The sequence below is a fragment of the Phragmites australis genome, chromosome 2 (assembly GCF_958298935.1).
Source record: "Phragmites australis chromosome 2, lpPhrAust1.1, whole genome shotgun sequence".
NCBI classification, from domain to species: Eukaryota; Viridiplantae; Streptophyta; class Magnoliopsida; order Poales; family Poaceae; genus Phragmites; species Phragmites australis.
Window position 1 is genome coordinate 29,104,663 of NC_084922.1, and position 15,512 is coordinate 29,120,174.

Consider the following 15,512-nt stretch of genomic DNA (forward strand, 5'->3'; position numbering starts at 1 on the left):
GTTTTTAAACTCTATATCACTCAATAATTTTCCTCAACATGCATTGGCTCTCAAAATAGGTGTTCCTGTAATGCTTCTAAGAAATATCGACCAATCAATAGGTCTATGCAATGGAACCAGGTTAATTGTTACAAGATTAGAGCAACACTTGATAGGGGCTAAAATTATTACAGGTTCCCATATTGGTCTCCATGTATGCATACCACGCATTGTACTACATGGAAACAACTCTAAGTGGGCTTTCACTCTAACACGACGCCAATTCCCTTTAAGACTTTCTTACGGACTCACTATTAACAAATGCCAAGGACAAACACTTGATAAAGTTGGAGTTTACTTGAAATGCCCTGTATTTACACATGGGCAACTCTATGTTGCCGTATCAAGAGTAACATCAAAACAAGGTCTCAAAATACTTATTGAGAATGAGGATGGTACTACTGGAATGATTACAAAGAATGTAGTATATCAAAAAATTCTGCTACGTTTATGAATTATGCAGGGGGGAAAAAAAACTCCAGTCCTGCACTTCTGTTTCTAGCATAACATTTCATTCCTTCCAGTCAGTTAAAAGTTTGCAAAAGAGTTCAGCTATGCCATTCTACCAATTCTGAAATAAATAAAAGAAAGTACATATTTTGGATTCTACTCTATTAGAACTCATATATATTTTGAGCTATACACATATAGCTCTTCCTCCCAATATAATATCACAGCAAGAAGAATGCCCTATAGATTCCACTGAATGAATATTTTGCAAAAGAGCATGCAGCTATGTCCTTTATGGCTTCCAATGAATTGATATATTGCAAAAGAAGATACAAGTATCCCATTTCAGCAGTTCTAAACGAAATACAAAAGGACATCATCTATGATCAATAGCAGCTATCATCAGGCATGTCTATATTTGATTTAATCAAATATAATCATCCCAAGATTAAAAAAAAAGCAAGGATCTGTCAAAAAAAAAAGAAAAAAAAGGGGTAAGGCATCAGATAGTTACCTGGCAATTATTTCTTATGTCAGTTTTATGCAATGTTTGAACCTGTTCACTGCAGACTATCTTACTGGGTTCCATCAAACTAAAAGGAAGAGCAAATCTGTTGTTTAATGGCTCATATATCTTAACTTATATTGATGTATATGTATTTCTAACAGTACTGGCAGTTATGCACAAGTGGATATCCATATATACAGATATCTTATTATTATTTAAAGATATGCTCCAAGTATCTTATTTCAGCTCAATCTTATGGGGTGTTTGATCCTGTGCAATGCAGACTATATCACTGAGTTTGATCCAACTAAAAAAGAGGACCATATCTGTTCTTCAATGGCTCATATATCTCAACTTAAATTTAATCATATGCTCCAAGAATCTTTTTCCAGCTGAACATTATAGGGAGCTTGGTCCTGTGCAGTGCAAGCTATGTTACTGATTTCGATCAAACTAAAGAGAGGAGCATATCTGCTGTTTAATAGCTCATATATCTTCACTTAATTTCATCTATGTATACATATTTCTAACACTACTTGCAGCTGTGCACCAGTGGACATCAATATATATATATATATGTATCCTTTTTCCTCCACAACGTATTAATTGTTATGAAGATAATATCTTGCTATGCTGTTTATCTATATGATTTTCTATTGTTCCATCATGTATATTTCACATGACTGCTTCAATACGTCCTGGCTTTAAACAAGTACGTTCCGAAAGACCTTGCAGTTTACTTCCAAATGAAATATTATAGCTTTCTTTGTCTTATAGCAGTAGCTCACAAATTTAAAACCACGAACATATAGCTATTCTTCATAGTATAATATAGTAAAATAATAATGATTGATTTGTACCCTTATGCAAACACTTTTGAGAATATAAATGTACAGACCCATCGAATATATACCCTATGTATATCTATATCTGTGTATGTGTGTATATATAGTTAATTCTTTTAATTATGTCCCGGTGGAAATCAGCATTACTTTAAATTCAAGTTCTTTTTTGTCCATGTAAATTTGCTATATTACTATACACATAACAGCTATTTAGTACTACATACATATATATTTAGTACTATTTGTGTGCATATATATTTATGTGTGTCTGTGTATGTTCTGTAACACATGATTTTTATCGTTTCAGATGACGATAACTCCTTTGAAAAATATCAATGCATCATCATTTCGAGCTAAAATTTGTGCAAGAGTTACAAGACTGTCTGAATTTAGACTTGATAATAATCCACATAAAATACAAAGACTTGACTTCGTTCTACTAGATGAAGAGGTACTGCTTTTGTTACTACTTTTTTTATTTACATGCAAGTCTAAACACATAACTAATTGTATTGTATACACAAGGGAAAGCTATTGAAGCTCAAGTGCCTGAGCGTCAAGTTGATCGATATAAACCACTGCTTAGAGAGGAGGAAGTATACTTCATTCAATACTTCCAAATATTTCCAGCCAAAACGACTTATCGAGCAGTTGATCATATGTTCTTAATCAGATTCACGAATTACACTGAAGTCCATAAAACATCGACAATCTCTTCAATGTTTCCGAAGATTGCCTACTCCTTGGTTCCCTTTGACATATTGAAGACAAGAATAGATAACATCAATGATATGTCAGGTACTCTACACATCACCCATTATATAAAGTGTAGATACTATCATTTTACAATATCATCATTACTTACAGTTCATGAATACAAGCAATCTAACATTATGTATGATTCCTAAGATGTGATAGGTCGACTAACAACAGTAGGCCATACTACAACAGCTTACGTTAAGGGAATACAAAAATCAAATCGAAAACTTTATTTGACAGATGGCAGGTATGCATAAGTATAATTCTTTGTGACATAAAATTAAAAAATATTACAGCACCTAATAAATTTAATACTATCTCCAATTTCGAATTCTGCATCAATTATGTAGGGAAAGTATTGAAGCTATGCTTTGGGGTCGACAAGCTATAGATTTTCCCGCCGAACAAATTATAGAAGAGAGCAAAAGAACACCAATAATTATTCTATTGCTTGGAGTGACTTGCAAATCACGTGAAGGTAAAACCGTTTAGCTTTCTATATGTATAAGAATACATAGACTTAAGTAATACACTAAGCATTGTTTGAAATTTACAATACTTCTATTATGTAGGCCAACTAAAACTCCAAGGGAGCACCACATGCCAATGGCATATTAATCCCATTATACCTGAAGCAATTGCACTTCAAGATAGGTAATTGCTTACTTACTTTACATAACAAATCATACTATTCAATATTTCTTTTGCTGATTCTTAATTCCTACAAAAAAAACTTAAAGTATTATATGTACACAGATTCAAAGCATTTCCATATGAAGTGTCGTGGCTAAATGCACCAACCACAAGTACCCAAACCATATCAACATCCATTAATGATCTTGCAAACATCATCAACCCACACAAGATATATGTAAGCTAATTCACTATTTTTCTCAACTTTCTTCCAATTTAATATCTATGTTTATACTAGATATTAATAATCACAGGTATTTACATACATGTACTCTGTAGGGTAATACATACCAAGTTAATGTTGTGATAAAAACACTGAAACCTAATCAACCATGGTGGTACCTTGGTTGTACTTCATGTCACAAACGAGTGCTTCAAGAAGGTGATAGCTATAGATGTCCAAAATGTGCTGCAACTACTGCTGAACCAATGTAAGCATACAAATAATCCTATACAAAATAGTAAGTTCAATAATGTTACTAAGCTAACAAATAACTTATTTTTTTTATTAGGTATCGCATCACATTAGTAGCAATTGATCCAACTAATCTCAATGAGGAAGACCCAAAAAGCATTGAGATTGTTTTCTTTGGTACCACTGGAGAACAACTCACAGGTGTTCCAGCTTTAACACTTGCAGCGTCTTCGACAATAAACCCAACAGAAATACCTCTAGAAATTACACGATTATATGGACACAAGTACACTTTAAAGATAAATGTCTCCTTTTCTTCCATGCAACAAAGAGACATATCATTTCAAGTTAGGTCCATAATAAATGCATATGGTCCAGTTGTTCCTGTCCTATCTACAACAAGCAAAACACCAGGTACAAGCTAAAACATAAATACTTTATACAGACTTTCGCCTATTACACAAACTTCCATTTCCAATTTGCATATTCCAAAACATAGCTTACTTACATAGAAGAACTTTCAATGTTTTAGCTTATTTGCATAACTCTGTTAGTCACCAAAATCTTTATGGTCCCTTTAAATAAACCCTCACAGCTATTACTTCTATAACGTTACAAATCATACCTAGAAAAAAAAATAATGTTACCATTTTGTAGCCAATAATTTCAGATCTTTCTACCTAAGAATCTAGCCATTATTGATAGAGCCAAAGGTTTATTTTTTTAGTAGTGCAGTGAATACTTTACAAATCCAATATGATGATATCTAATAGCTTTAATAGTAGCATGTAGAAGTACAAAAGCTTTAAGTTCAATGACTACTTGCAATAGTTAAAACTATATATAGGCTATTTTCTTTTCTGCTATCTTCATTACAGTTAATTTTCAGTTTTTTTGTCTAAAAATGTGTTCATTATTCCTCCAACCAATGATTCATTTTGAATGTATTCTTATATGTTCAATGTATCCTTGCAATGGTTACAGCAATGGATTATTACTCTAACCAAAGGTTTATTTTTTTAAATGATATAGTAAATGCTTTATAAATGCATTGCAATGATGTCTGTTAGCTTGAACAATCGCATACATCAGCAAAAGCTCCATATTCGATGCATTGTTCCAATAGTTACCACTACATGTAGACCAACACAATGATATCTGTTAGCTTGAATAATAACATATAGATCTATAACAGCTCCAAGTACAATATATGCTTGCAATGGTTAGAAGTACATGAAGGTTATTTTCTTTTCTGTTACTTAATTACGATTAATTTTAGATCTCTCTATGTAAAATGCTGTTCGTTATTCCTGCAACCAACTGTTCATTTTGAGTGTATTCTTACATGTTCAATGTATCTTTGCAATGGTTAGAATTCTCTATTATTACTTTAAACAAAGGTTCACTACTTTGAATCATATAGTGAATACTTTAAAAATCAAATACAATAATGCCTGTTAGCTTGGATAATGCCATCTAAATCAACAAAAGCTCTATATTCCATGTATTGTTGCACTGATTAAAACTGCATCTAGATTATAATTTACTTCTGCACTCCAATAATTTAATGCTCTTTCATTTTTCCAATATATAAAAAATACTTTACTATTACTTAATTTTTCTTAATATGGAAGTAATGATCGATAATACAATATTTCATATAAAAAACACTTTATACCTACATACTGATTAATATATACTTCCTATTACACAGGAAGTACTTCAGCTCACACAGACAGCTCAATATCAATTGACATTCCGCAGGTACAAAACTTTCTTGCTTCCATATTATAATAGATATTTATAGGCTACATATCACACATTGTACAAATAATTGCAGGAACAACACAAGAAAGAAACAAAAAATTTATCGACTGTAGCTGAAACAACACCACCAGAACACATCGTAAGTATCACTATATCCTTATACCACCATCATTACCAACCTGGATGGAAAACAAAACCATGACAGACCGTAAATCATTTTTATTATACAGACTTTAGCTACAGATGTGCAACAATCATCTAAACGGCACCTCACTGAAGAAAACTCAGATTTATCTGATCCAAAAAATATACCCAGGTTAGAATTCTTTCTCACTGCATTTCTCTGCTCAGTATGTCTATTTCATATAAAAAAGGTTGCCTCATTTTATTTACTCAAATTCAATATGCTTTGTAGTAAAAGACATGCTGCAAGGAAGCTAGACTTCAAAAGCTAAATTATCACCAACTGAACTTCTAATCTGGTAAATCCTCCACCGATAAACATATACATGCATCTTCTTTACAGGTTCATCCAAAAACACACAAAAAAAAGAAACTAACTAATATCCTCTTTGATTTCTTTCCAGATCTCGAGCGTTGTTACTATATATCAGTGTCCATGTATCTTTAACCTCTGAATGTGTAAATATAGCTAACAACAGTGGAGACTGGTTCCTATGTATAACTTACCATGTACAACTACTATGTATTTATATTTCTAAATTATATCTTTTCATATATCATATCTATAAAACATAAATTCAGTACGGGCGCAGCAACGCGCGCCACTCTGACTAGTTTAACCTATCCCACATGCATATTCGGTAATATATCGGCGACGACTGACCGGCTTCGGGTGGAAATTGGACCCTTACTCCCAATTTTGTTTTGGGTTCTATAGAATAGTACAATGTTGTAAACACAAACATATTGAACTGTCGAACCCAATTCTTTTATTCTTCGAAAAGAGAGCTTTGCTAATATTTAAAATTAGTACAATCTGGAGCAATGACATGGTGGATACAAACAGCGCCTGCCAGACCATAAAAAACACCGCCGTATGCACATCATTTTACTTGAAGCTAACATCGACACAAACTAATACCTCGACACATGAACAAAAAGCCAACAACTATTCCACCCGAAATAACTTTCCAACACGACAAGATTAGGCGCCTGGATTGGCATTTTCGTCCAGCAAATTAAATTAGTCGTTCTGCTCGTTCTGGCCTCGCTTTTGCACCCTGTTAACCCCCTCTCATGATAGCTTTACAGAAATGCAGCACTGCTAGAGAAAATGGAAAAATAGATAATATATGTCAATGTTTTTGCTAAAATAGATAACAGATCAGCAAATTTGTAAATCTAGTACCTGTATTTAGCACTCATAATCCGAAAATCCAATTTCGGATCTAAAACACCGAAAAAAGACTGACCAAGTGTAGAATACGGTACTGCTCACCCGTATTCGGCACCTAAGGTGCGGAATATGAGTAACAATGTCATATTCGTTATTTCAGTGCCGAATACGGCTTGTGCCAGCGCCACGCCAAGGGTTGAAGCTTAATTCACGATTTTTTTTTAAAAAAATAGTCCAACAATTGTAAACATTTTCACGAGGAAACTATAGATCACTAGCAACCTATTTTAATTGGTTTGATCTAAAAAGTCTAAGCTAATATTTAATTAAAATTCTCTACATAAGCCAACTTTATAAATTCTAGCAATATTTAATGCCTCAAATAAATTCTCAAAAATCTAGAAAAATTCACTAATATTCTTCTCATGTGATGTACTAATTTATTAAAATGTTTTCAACCCTATGTTATTTGATGGTGAATTCCTTTGTAATGCTCCATTTATATATTTTTTTATCATTCATGTGATATTCTCTTCTCAATTCAATTTAAATAAAAATAATTTAACATTCACAACTCCTTGGTTATCATATTAATATTAAGCTGTAATGCTCTATTTATTTGTATTTTATATCATTTCATATTAATATTAAACCTTGTTAAAAATAATTCTGTACGGTAATTTTGCAGTGAATTAACATTAGGAGAATACAAATTCTAAATTATCGAACATTAATAGTTGTGAAGAACAATTAACATATAACCCGGTATAGAGATTACATATGCTGATAAACCATATATTTGATATGAGGTTTTTCGTCACGCGCTGCACTGCTGCTTCTCCTCTCCTCTCCTCCTTTGCGCTTCTGCTCTCCTCTCGCGCTTCTGCTCTTGTCTCGCGCTGCAGCTGCCCTCATTTTATAGTGTAGAGTGGAGAGACAAAAAATGACTGATTTGATGGGGCGCTGCAAGCACAGACAACATCATATGGGCATAGTGCCGAAAGCAACCCGACCGTATTTGGCACCTTAGGTGCTGAAAGCTGGGCCAGTCTTTTTTCGGTGTTTCAGGTCCCAAATTCAGATTTTCGAATTTTGAGGTACCGAATACTTATGCTAGATTTGTAAATACGTCGATCTATTGTCTACTTTAGTAAATACATCGACGTATGTTATTTATTTTCCTATTTTTACCCTAGCTTCTATGTACGTAGTGTGTGGTTCGTGATGCTTTCTTTTAAGAATAGTGCTATTTACTATTATGTTAAAAAAAACCGGATCTCTTCCTCAATCATTTTATTTTAATGGGATGGTCACTCTTCCTTCTTTTTTCTTTCTCCTACAATAACACGTGCAGACATCCTGCCTTGCTCCCCTGCCTTGTCTTGCCCCACCCTCCGCCCGTAATCTCTAACGATGCCCCACCATTGGATCCACGCTCACAGCCCGTTACCGCGCTAACCGCTCTATTTTAGAGCTCTCCCGTCCCGCCTCGATCTATTCAGTGCTCCTCTGATGCCCACGGCCAGTGGCACCCTTGTTGCCTCGTCGCTCCGCTCTTGCCTTCTCCGTCGGGCTCATCTCTATCTCTTCTAAGCCCGATGACGAAGGAACTCCTCCTGTTTTTCGTCACCTGTGACATCAATCTCGTTTTCTGATGCCTAATCGTTACGAGGCGTGTTCTTTTAATGTGTTCTTGTCGGCTAATTTATCTTTCGGCGTTGGCCTACCATCTCTGATCATCCAGTAGGGCGATATGAGATATCCCTCGGCATATAAGCATATTCTCTGGAGATTGCATGAGAGGACAAAAAGGAGCAGTGTTCGTTTCAGTAATGCGAGTGGGCACGCGTCTCAAACGCAGTTTAGCAAACGTCGCTAAGCGTTCTAGACCAATGTTTGCTCATCTTTTGAGAAGTTGGCACGAAGTTATCAGGAAAGTGAGAGGACGAAAACAAAAATGAGCATAAGAAACATCAACAACGTTGGACTGTTCGGTCGGTGTGCATGGTGGTTTCTACACATAAAATTAATCATCACGTATCATCTCGATCATCCCTGCTTCTCGAAGGCGAGGAAGATTCGTGGCATCACCTTACCTAACGAACATGACGGCGATATCAAAGAAATTTTAAAGAAAGTGATGCACACCCATGAACAAAAACATATAGTCCTGGCTCCGAGGAAGCAATCTCAATATCAGGAAAAGTTTAGGTTCACTTGATTTTTGGCATGAGGTTTGACAACTTGATTGTGCAACACCCTAATAAGGTGTTTATTTCACTACGATATTTCCTATGATAGGCCATCATATGTAGGATAGATGACTTCACTATTTTTCTTAAACCAAACATCCTATATATAAAATACGGGAAACTGAAGTCAAGAAAAACACTTGCCAAAACGTACGTAGATGTTTGAATAAAATAGAAGGGGCATCGACGGAGAATATGCGCTCCAGGAACCCTTTCATCTGTCACACGCTTCGCCACACGTTGCGCTTTTAATTAAAAACTCGGGGTACGTGTAGTGGTCTCTTCCGATTTGGACGTGCATGCCAAAAGATGCATGAGCATCAATCAAGAGGAAACATCGATCATGCGTGGAGAATCGCTTTCGTCGTGCGACACAGAAACGATGGTTCAGTTCCAAATTGAGATGCCCCCCGAGCTTTACTGGGTACTGAGCATATGCTTAAGCTGATCGTTCTAGAGCCACTGGTTAGTTTCCCGGTAAAATTCCGCCCAGATTCATGCAAAATGACCCGGTGATAACAACGATATGATCCGTTGATCAAGATGAAAACGATGTTGTTTAGGACTGTGGAGGTTAAACTCTACCCAGGAAGGCTAGCAACAATGTTCCCAATCCAAACGGGGCGTAAACAAAATTCAGCCTTTTTCACTGGACGGCTGCTTGCTCGTAGCGTGAGGACAGGGGTAACTCGAAGAATACAACTTGAAGTCAACTTGAATTCCTGATCACAACATGAAGTACTTTGTTCGACACATACACAGACTCCTCCTTTCCATAGCGAACTATTCCACAAAACAAACAGCACCTTACGGTTCGATTCATGCCCAAAAGCATATCGATCCATGGATCTATCGTCGGATGTAAGTCATGCATGCAGCATCAGAGCAACGCATTATCGGATCAGGTAATGTTTTCCAGAGGAGCTTGAGTCGATCGGGTAGGAGCATTTAATTTTTTACCACTTTTCGGTAGACTGACAAATTTATTATTAAACTTATTGTCATAAACTCAGAGGACTCATTTATCATTTTCAGCGAGATATTATCACTCTAGTAGAATGGTAAAAAGTTAAATATTTCGATCGGGCAAGGACACGTATGATTAACATCATATACCTTATCGGATCGTGTATAGAGTCTTATTAGGATTTCAGTACTGATTACCTATTCAGAAAGAAAGTAAATGATCTTATTAGGACTTTTTTTTTTGTCCTTATTTACTTTTTACGGTTTCCAACGTATCTTTGCTACTATTTTTTATAATATTGTATTAATATATACTAATAAAAATTATATTTTTACAAAAACTTTTCTAAAACATATCTCGTCATATAATTTTTATATAGCTAACTTGAGTAGTTTCAACATATCAGTTTGACTGTATGGATTCTAAAAATACAAATAAAAAAAATATGTAACTGGCTCGTCTCGTGTCCCGCCCTGAGGAACAAGGAATTTCGTTCGGCCGAGCGGGGAGATGCACGGCGAAAAAACGCACCCGCATGGTCAGAAAGGGACACTCTGCGTAGAAATATTCCTTTTTTCTGAAATATATCTTCAGTATCTTTTGAAAGAAATAAAAAAACTGAGCTTGAGTAGGTCAAGATTTTATCTTAAGTTAGCATGACAAGAAGCATATTAAATCAAAGTAACCACTTGAGGAGGAAGGGACGCGGCGGACAAGCTAAGCGGGCGCCCCAATTAGCTGGTAGAGCGAATAAAATATGCTGGCCGCCAGGATCGACCAAGTCTCCTGTGTGGATATAATGAGTTTTTTTTAAAAAAAATAGTATAACTTTAATGAAAAATTGTATAAATAATATTTGTTTTTGAAAATTTACCGAAATAGTATCATGTCCGTAGGCAATAGATTCCTTATCAGCATGTCACATGTGGGCAGAGCCTACTAGGCTTGTTGGCATATAGCGTTGTGAAACCCTATTTTTAGATCTTTTATGCATCTTGTATCAGTTTCTGTTTCAAGTAGTTGATACATATAATATAACATTTGTAGCATCATAATTAAACTTCATACATAAAGTATTAAGATTTTAGAGTAAAATGTTTACAAACCATATTGTATGTTACAGACCTAGCAGAGCGGCTATTAAAAAGCATAGCGGAAATAACTGTCCAAAGCCACATGTAACTAGGATGCGAACGTAATGACTAACTCTACCCTTCGTCCTCGCATTCGTCTCCAGCGAAGTCAACGTTAGCTTTCTCATCTGAATGATAGCAATGGTGAGTACAAAAGGTACTCTGTAAGTCTTATACCACTTCAAGGTGTTGATAGATGTATAAAGGATGGCTCAATGGTAAGGCTTTACGGTTTAGTTTTAAGCGCAAAACAGTTTATGCAGGTGTTCAATTGTATCCTCTACCGTTGACTTTAAAGTAGTTTAAATAAAAAAAAAACAAGGTAACAAGTTATATTTGGGGTATTTTGGTCCTAGGAGGGGCTACATCTCGCTCCGTAATCCCTATCATCACATCTGATGTACCTCTAATACCACGCAACTCCTGACGGATTGAGCTAGCAACATCATCACATGGATACCTAGTCTACACACTCACTCATCAGGACACATGCACCCTGAGTCTAGTAAAAAAGTTCTGCCTCTCATGTCCATGATCGTGGACGCGACTATTCAAATAGATTTACACTCTGCAGAGGTTGTATACTGTACACACATGATATGCTCAGCCTACAACTGTTATAAGAGGAGGAGCGAATTATACTGAGACACTTTAATCACCTTTCATGTCGGGTTTATCTACGAGATACCCTAAGTACTATAGGCTTTGTACTAAATGACGGTTCCCTTTTTAAAGTTGTTACCGGTCCCGAACATTCAAATAGACGGACAGATAGTTACTTGACTTCTCGTTGCTCTCAGCCTCCTAGTATGATCCCTAATCTGGTCCGGTGGTAGAAAAGTCAAGTCATGACTATAAAGGACGCATGGTTGCATTGGGGTGGCTAAGCATGTCGACAAAATGACTTGGTCCTTAAATGACCACAAATGTAACTCAAGCTCCTAAGAGCATCCTCGCCTAGAGTGCCACTCTATCTGCCCCCTCCAAAATAGTTTTCACCCATTTTTTACACGACACCCGCCATATCTCACATGACATTAAGGATTTCACAATCATCACGGAATTCAAAACAATCAAGAATTCATGGTATATGAGTTAACATTGATAATGATCAAGCGATGTCTCTGGGGAAACATATTCAATCCTAAGCATTCTAGATATCAAGGCGTCATATAACATTAATATAGATAATGACAGGTAAATCTTAGGATGATATGTATTCTAGATAATAACAATTAAGGCATGGTAATTATTTGATAGGATTAACTAGTGTAAGCAGTTGAAAAGCACAATACATAATACATGCGATAATAAGTTCAGTTTTTAGTTGATTATGTAAATTATTTGAAAACATAGGTTTAATATGATCAAGGAGATAGAACTTACCTTCTTCGAAGTTCTCTTCTAAGCCTTGGTTGTAGTTAGGATCCTCCAGGTTCTCTGCGAAGTCTTCTAGTTCTGCAAACACAACTATGATAAACAAAAAAATATACTAGAGAAGAATAAATAATACCAAATGAAAAGATAAATGAGCACTAATGGATATCACACTGTGATAGATAGTTAGACCTCTAATTTAGATGAATTCAAGCAAAAGAATCATCGAAAGCAGAGCCAGAACGGAGAAAATATGAAATTGCACTATTCATAGGTGGGGTCCACAATATAGTAACCTAGGGCCCACTGAACAGTAAACTAGGTTAGGCCAAAATGGGCTTGGATTGGGCTGGGCTGGGTTGGACTACACAATATTAAGCTATTCGGGTTGCGCCGACTAGTGTTGCGGGCTGTGGAAGTTGGGCCGACCCACTGGGGCATGGCCTTTGGCGGCTGGGTTGGCTTGGCAGGCCGAAGGTGTGTGGGCCGAATGCGACCTGCTCAGCCAGCCTGCATGGTGCGTGAACGGGCCCAGCCACGCACGCTGGCAGAGCGGAGCGACAAAGAGGAGCTCCTGGGATACACGACACCACAGCCGTTTCCACACGTAGCGGGTATGTGCACACTGGCGGTGAGAATTCTATGCGGCGACGGAAGAAAAGCTAGCGGCAGACAAAAAGGGGGCATAAGGACGACAATATGCTATCTAGGAGGGTGAAGGAGAGGACGGGGGTGCTCACTGAGCTTGGAGACAGTGATGGGATGAATGGCAGCTGATGATGCGATGGTGGAGCTGCTCGATCTTTGGCTCAGGTGTGCTCCCGCCGGGCTCCTAGGTGATAGAGAACGACACGAGGATGGCGCGGACTCTTGGTACTCCTCGACTGCTTAGGGAAGAGACGGCGACGACAAAGCTATAGCGACAGAGCAATGGCGGCGACGTAGTGGTGGCAGCAAGTTGGGTAAAAAGGAAAATGGAGGCAGGGCTGTTCTATTTATAGAGGGGGAGTGATGAACAGAGAGGCAGTGCAGTGTGTCGTGTCGCATCGTGATATCCTCGATGAGTAGGATGACGATGAGTTGGCATACTGGCGCCCACCTCCTTTCCCGCGATGCCGGCACATTGAATGTGCCGACCGTCATGGTGGTGCGGGTGGACATTGAATGCGGTGCTAGTAGAGAGGCGAGAGAGAGATAGAGAGGGGCAAGTTGCCAGCGCATTGAATGCTTCGGCCGTCATGGTGGCATGGGCGGACAGCGTGATGTTGTCGCGCTAGAGGAGGAGAAGGCGCGATGGCAGGGCCCACATGTCGGCAAGGGCGGGTGGGCGCGATCAAGTGGCCAACGCGCGTCACAGCCCAGGCGCATTGGCGGGGAGCGAGGGAGAAGAAGGGGAAGCTAGGCCGGGTGATGGGCTACGCTGAGGGGAGAAGAGGGGGCGACCCGGTAAGGTGAAAGAGATTGGGGCCGGGGTGAAAAAGAAAAAGGAAAAAGGAAAAGAGTTTTGGAACAATTAAAAAGAGATATTTGAATTTGGATTTGACTTGGGAATTGGCATAAATTCAAATAAGTATATTTGAATTATGAAAAGAAGGTAGAGCTATGATATTGAGAAGATGATTTGAATAAAAAAGATTTGAATTTGAATTGGGTTTCAGCTGAAAAGAAACTAAGAATATATTTAAATTTAAAGATACTCATATTCAAATCTCCACTCAAAGAACTATAAGAACAATAAACCAAATGCATATGGATCAATTAAATGCAGGGATTAATTTGGAAATAACTCCACTGCACTTTGGAATGCATAGCCAAATTAATACATTCGAATGTATATACACATAAGTGTGTGTGTGTGTGTATTTAAATGTATATTTTCTTGATTTTTAAGTTGGTTTAATTAATTACACTTTTTTAAATTGGAGTGAATTTTATTATAATGTATATGCTAAAACTCAGGATGTTACAGTGCCGACAAGCTGCCTTGCTTTGCCAACATACCTATCGTCTATCCATATGTCGGCATGTTTTTTTTATTTTCTAATAGATAAGAATTTTGAAAAACTATTTTATATGAATTTAAATGGACATAATCATTTTAAAAAATAAAATGTAATCGCACTTAATTTCCTAGATAGATAAATCAATTTATTTTCCTACTTATTTTTTGTAGACTTAATACATGAATTACCCCATGAATTTTGTGTATAAATAGGGGTGCATGAGACCACTTGTAGAAAGAAACCAAAGTAATATAAGCTAGTTCCTATGCCGATGTGCTTTTTGTGGAAACCTTTGTAGGTTGAAAAAGTCTAATGGCTTCTCAAACACATTCGAAAGAAGGTTCTTCATGTTTCCAAACTACGAGTATGCCCATCGGAGGGCAGCATCCCTGGTGGTTACCACTAAGTAAGCACTTGTGGCCAAACTATATTACAACTATATGTCATTTACCACTGACCATTCTTGCCTTTGTTAGTAGTCTCCGACACCTCTGTGGGTTTGTACGGTGGAAGGATACTGAGTAGTCACAAGTAGATGTGTTCCTCCTACGCAACGAGCATTAGGCAGTGTGGAGACCATTCGAACAAATGAAAGCGGACGAGAGGAGGGAGTCTGAGTGCAAACTTATGCAGGAGGAGTAGAGGAAGCTGAGAGAGGACTAGGCCCCCCGAAACAAGGAGGCCCATGAGACGGAGAGGGAGAGGAAGCATGAAAGAGCACATCGGACACGTGAAGTAGGACCATATGCTATGAGGAAGGGACATGTTGAAAACTCAGTTCCAACCCCAACCTCACAAATTGCCTCTACTACTTTGTATTTTCATGCTCCCGTAAATCCCACTTCCACCCAGTTCATAAACTTTTCAGCAGCTAGCGGTCAGACCAACGTTATAGTGGCGGTCAGACCGCCAGCGTGCAGAGAGTTTGGGCCCTTGGCGGCCAG

At 37.5% G+C, this 15,512-nt stretch overlaps 1 protein-coding gene across 15 annotated transcripts in view; it reads left to right on the forward strand.

Moving 5' to 3' along the window:
• LOC133907870 (replication factor A protein 1-like) overlaps positions 1-15,512 on the forward strand; it is an 86,481-nt gene that overhangs the window by 7,423 nt on the left and 63,546 nt on the right. For 11 of the 15 annotated variants that reach the window (XM_062350038.1, XM_062349977.1, XM_062349985.1 and 8 more), the window contains 14 exons: positions 1,281-1,709; positions 2,150-2,293; positions 2,367-2,640; positions 2,752-2,848; positions 2,952-3,079; positions 3,174-3,255; positions 3,358-3,472; positions 3,574-3,725; positions 3,807-4,123; positions 5,424-5,473; positions 5,550-5,615; positions 5,707-5,792; positions 5,892-5,958; positions 6,064-6,214. In XM_062350038.1, the coding sequence (XP_062206022.1) occupies positions 1,677-1,709; positions 2,150-2,293; positions 2,367-2,640; positions 2,752-2,848; positions 2,952-3,079; positions 3,174-3,255; positions 3,358-3,472; positions 3,574-3,725; positions 3,807-4,123; positions 5,424-5,473; positions 5,550-5,615; positions 5,707-5,792; positions 5,892-5,931 (1,584 nt within the window). In that variant the 5' untranslated portion in view covers positions 1,281-1,676 and the 3' untranslated portion in view covers positions 5,932-5,958; positions 6,064-6,214. Of the gene's footprint in view, positions 1-1,280; positions 1,710-2,149; positions 2,294-2,366; positions 2,641-2,751; positions 2,849-2,951; positions 3,080-3,173; positions 3,256-3,357; positions 3,473-3,573; positions 3,726-3,806; positions 4,124-5,423; positions 5,474-5,549; positions 5,616-5,706; positions 5,793-5,891; positions 5,959-6,063; positions 6,215-15,512 lie in introns of those variants that run through there. The other 4 variants (XM_062350098.1, XM_062350000.1, XM_062350063.1 and 1 more) reach the window with 4 other exon arrangements.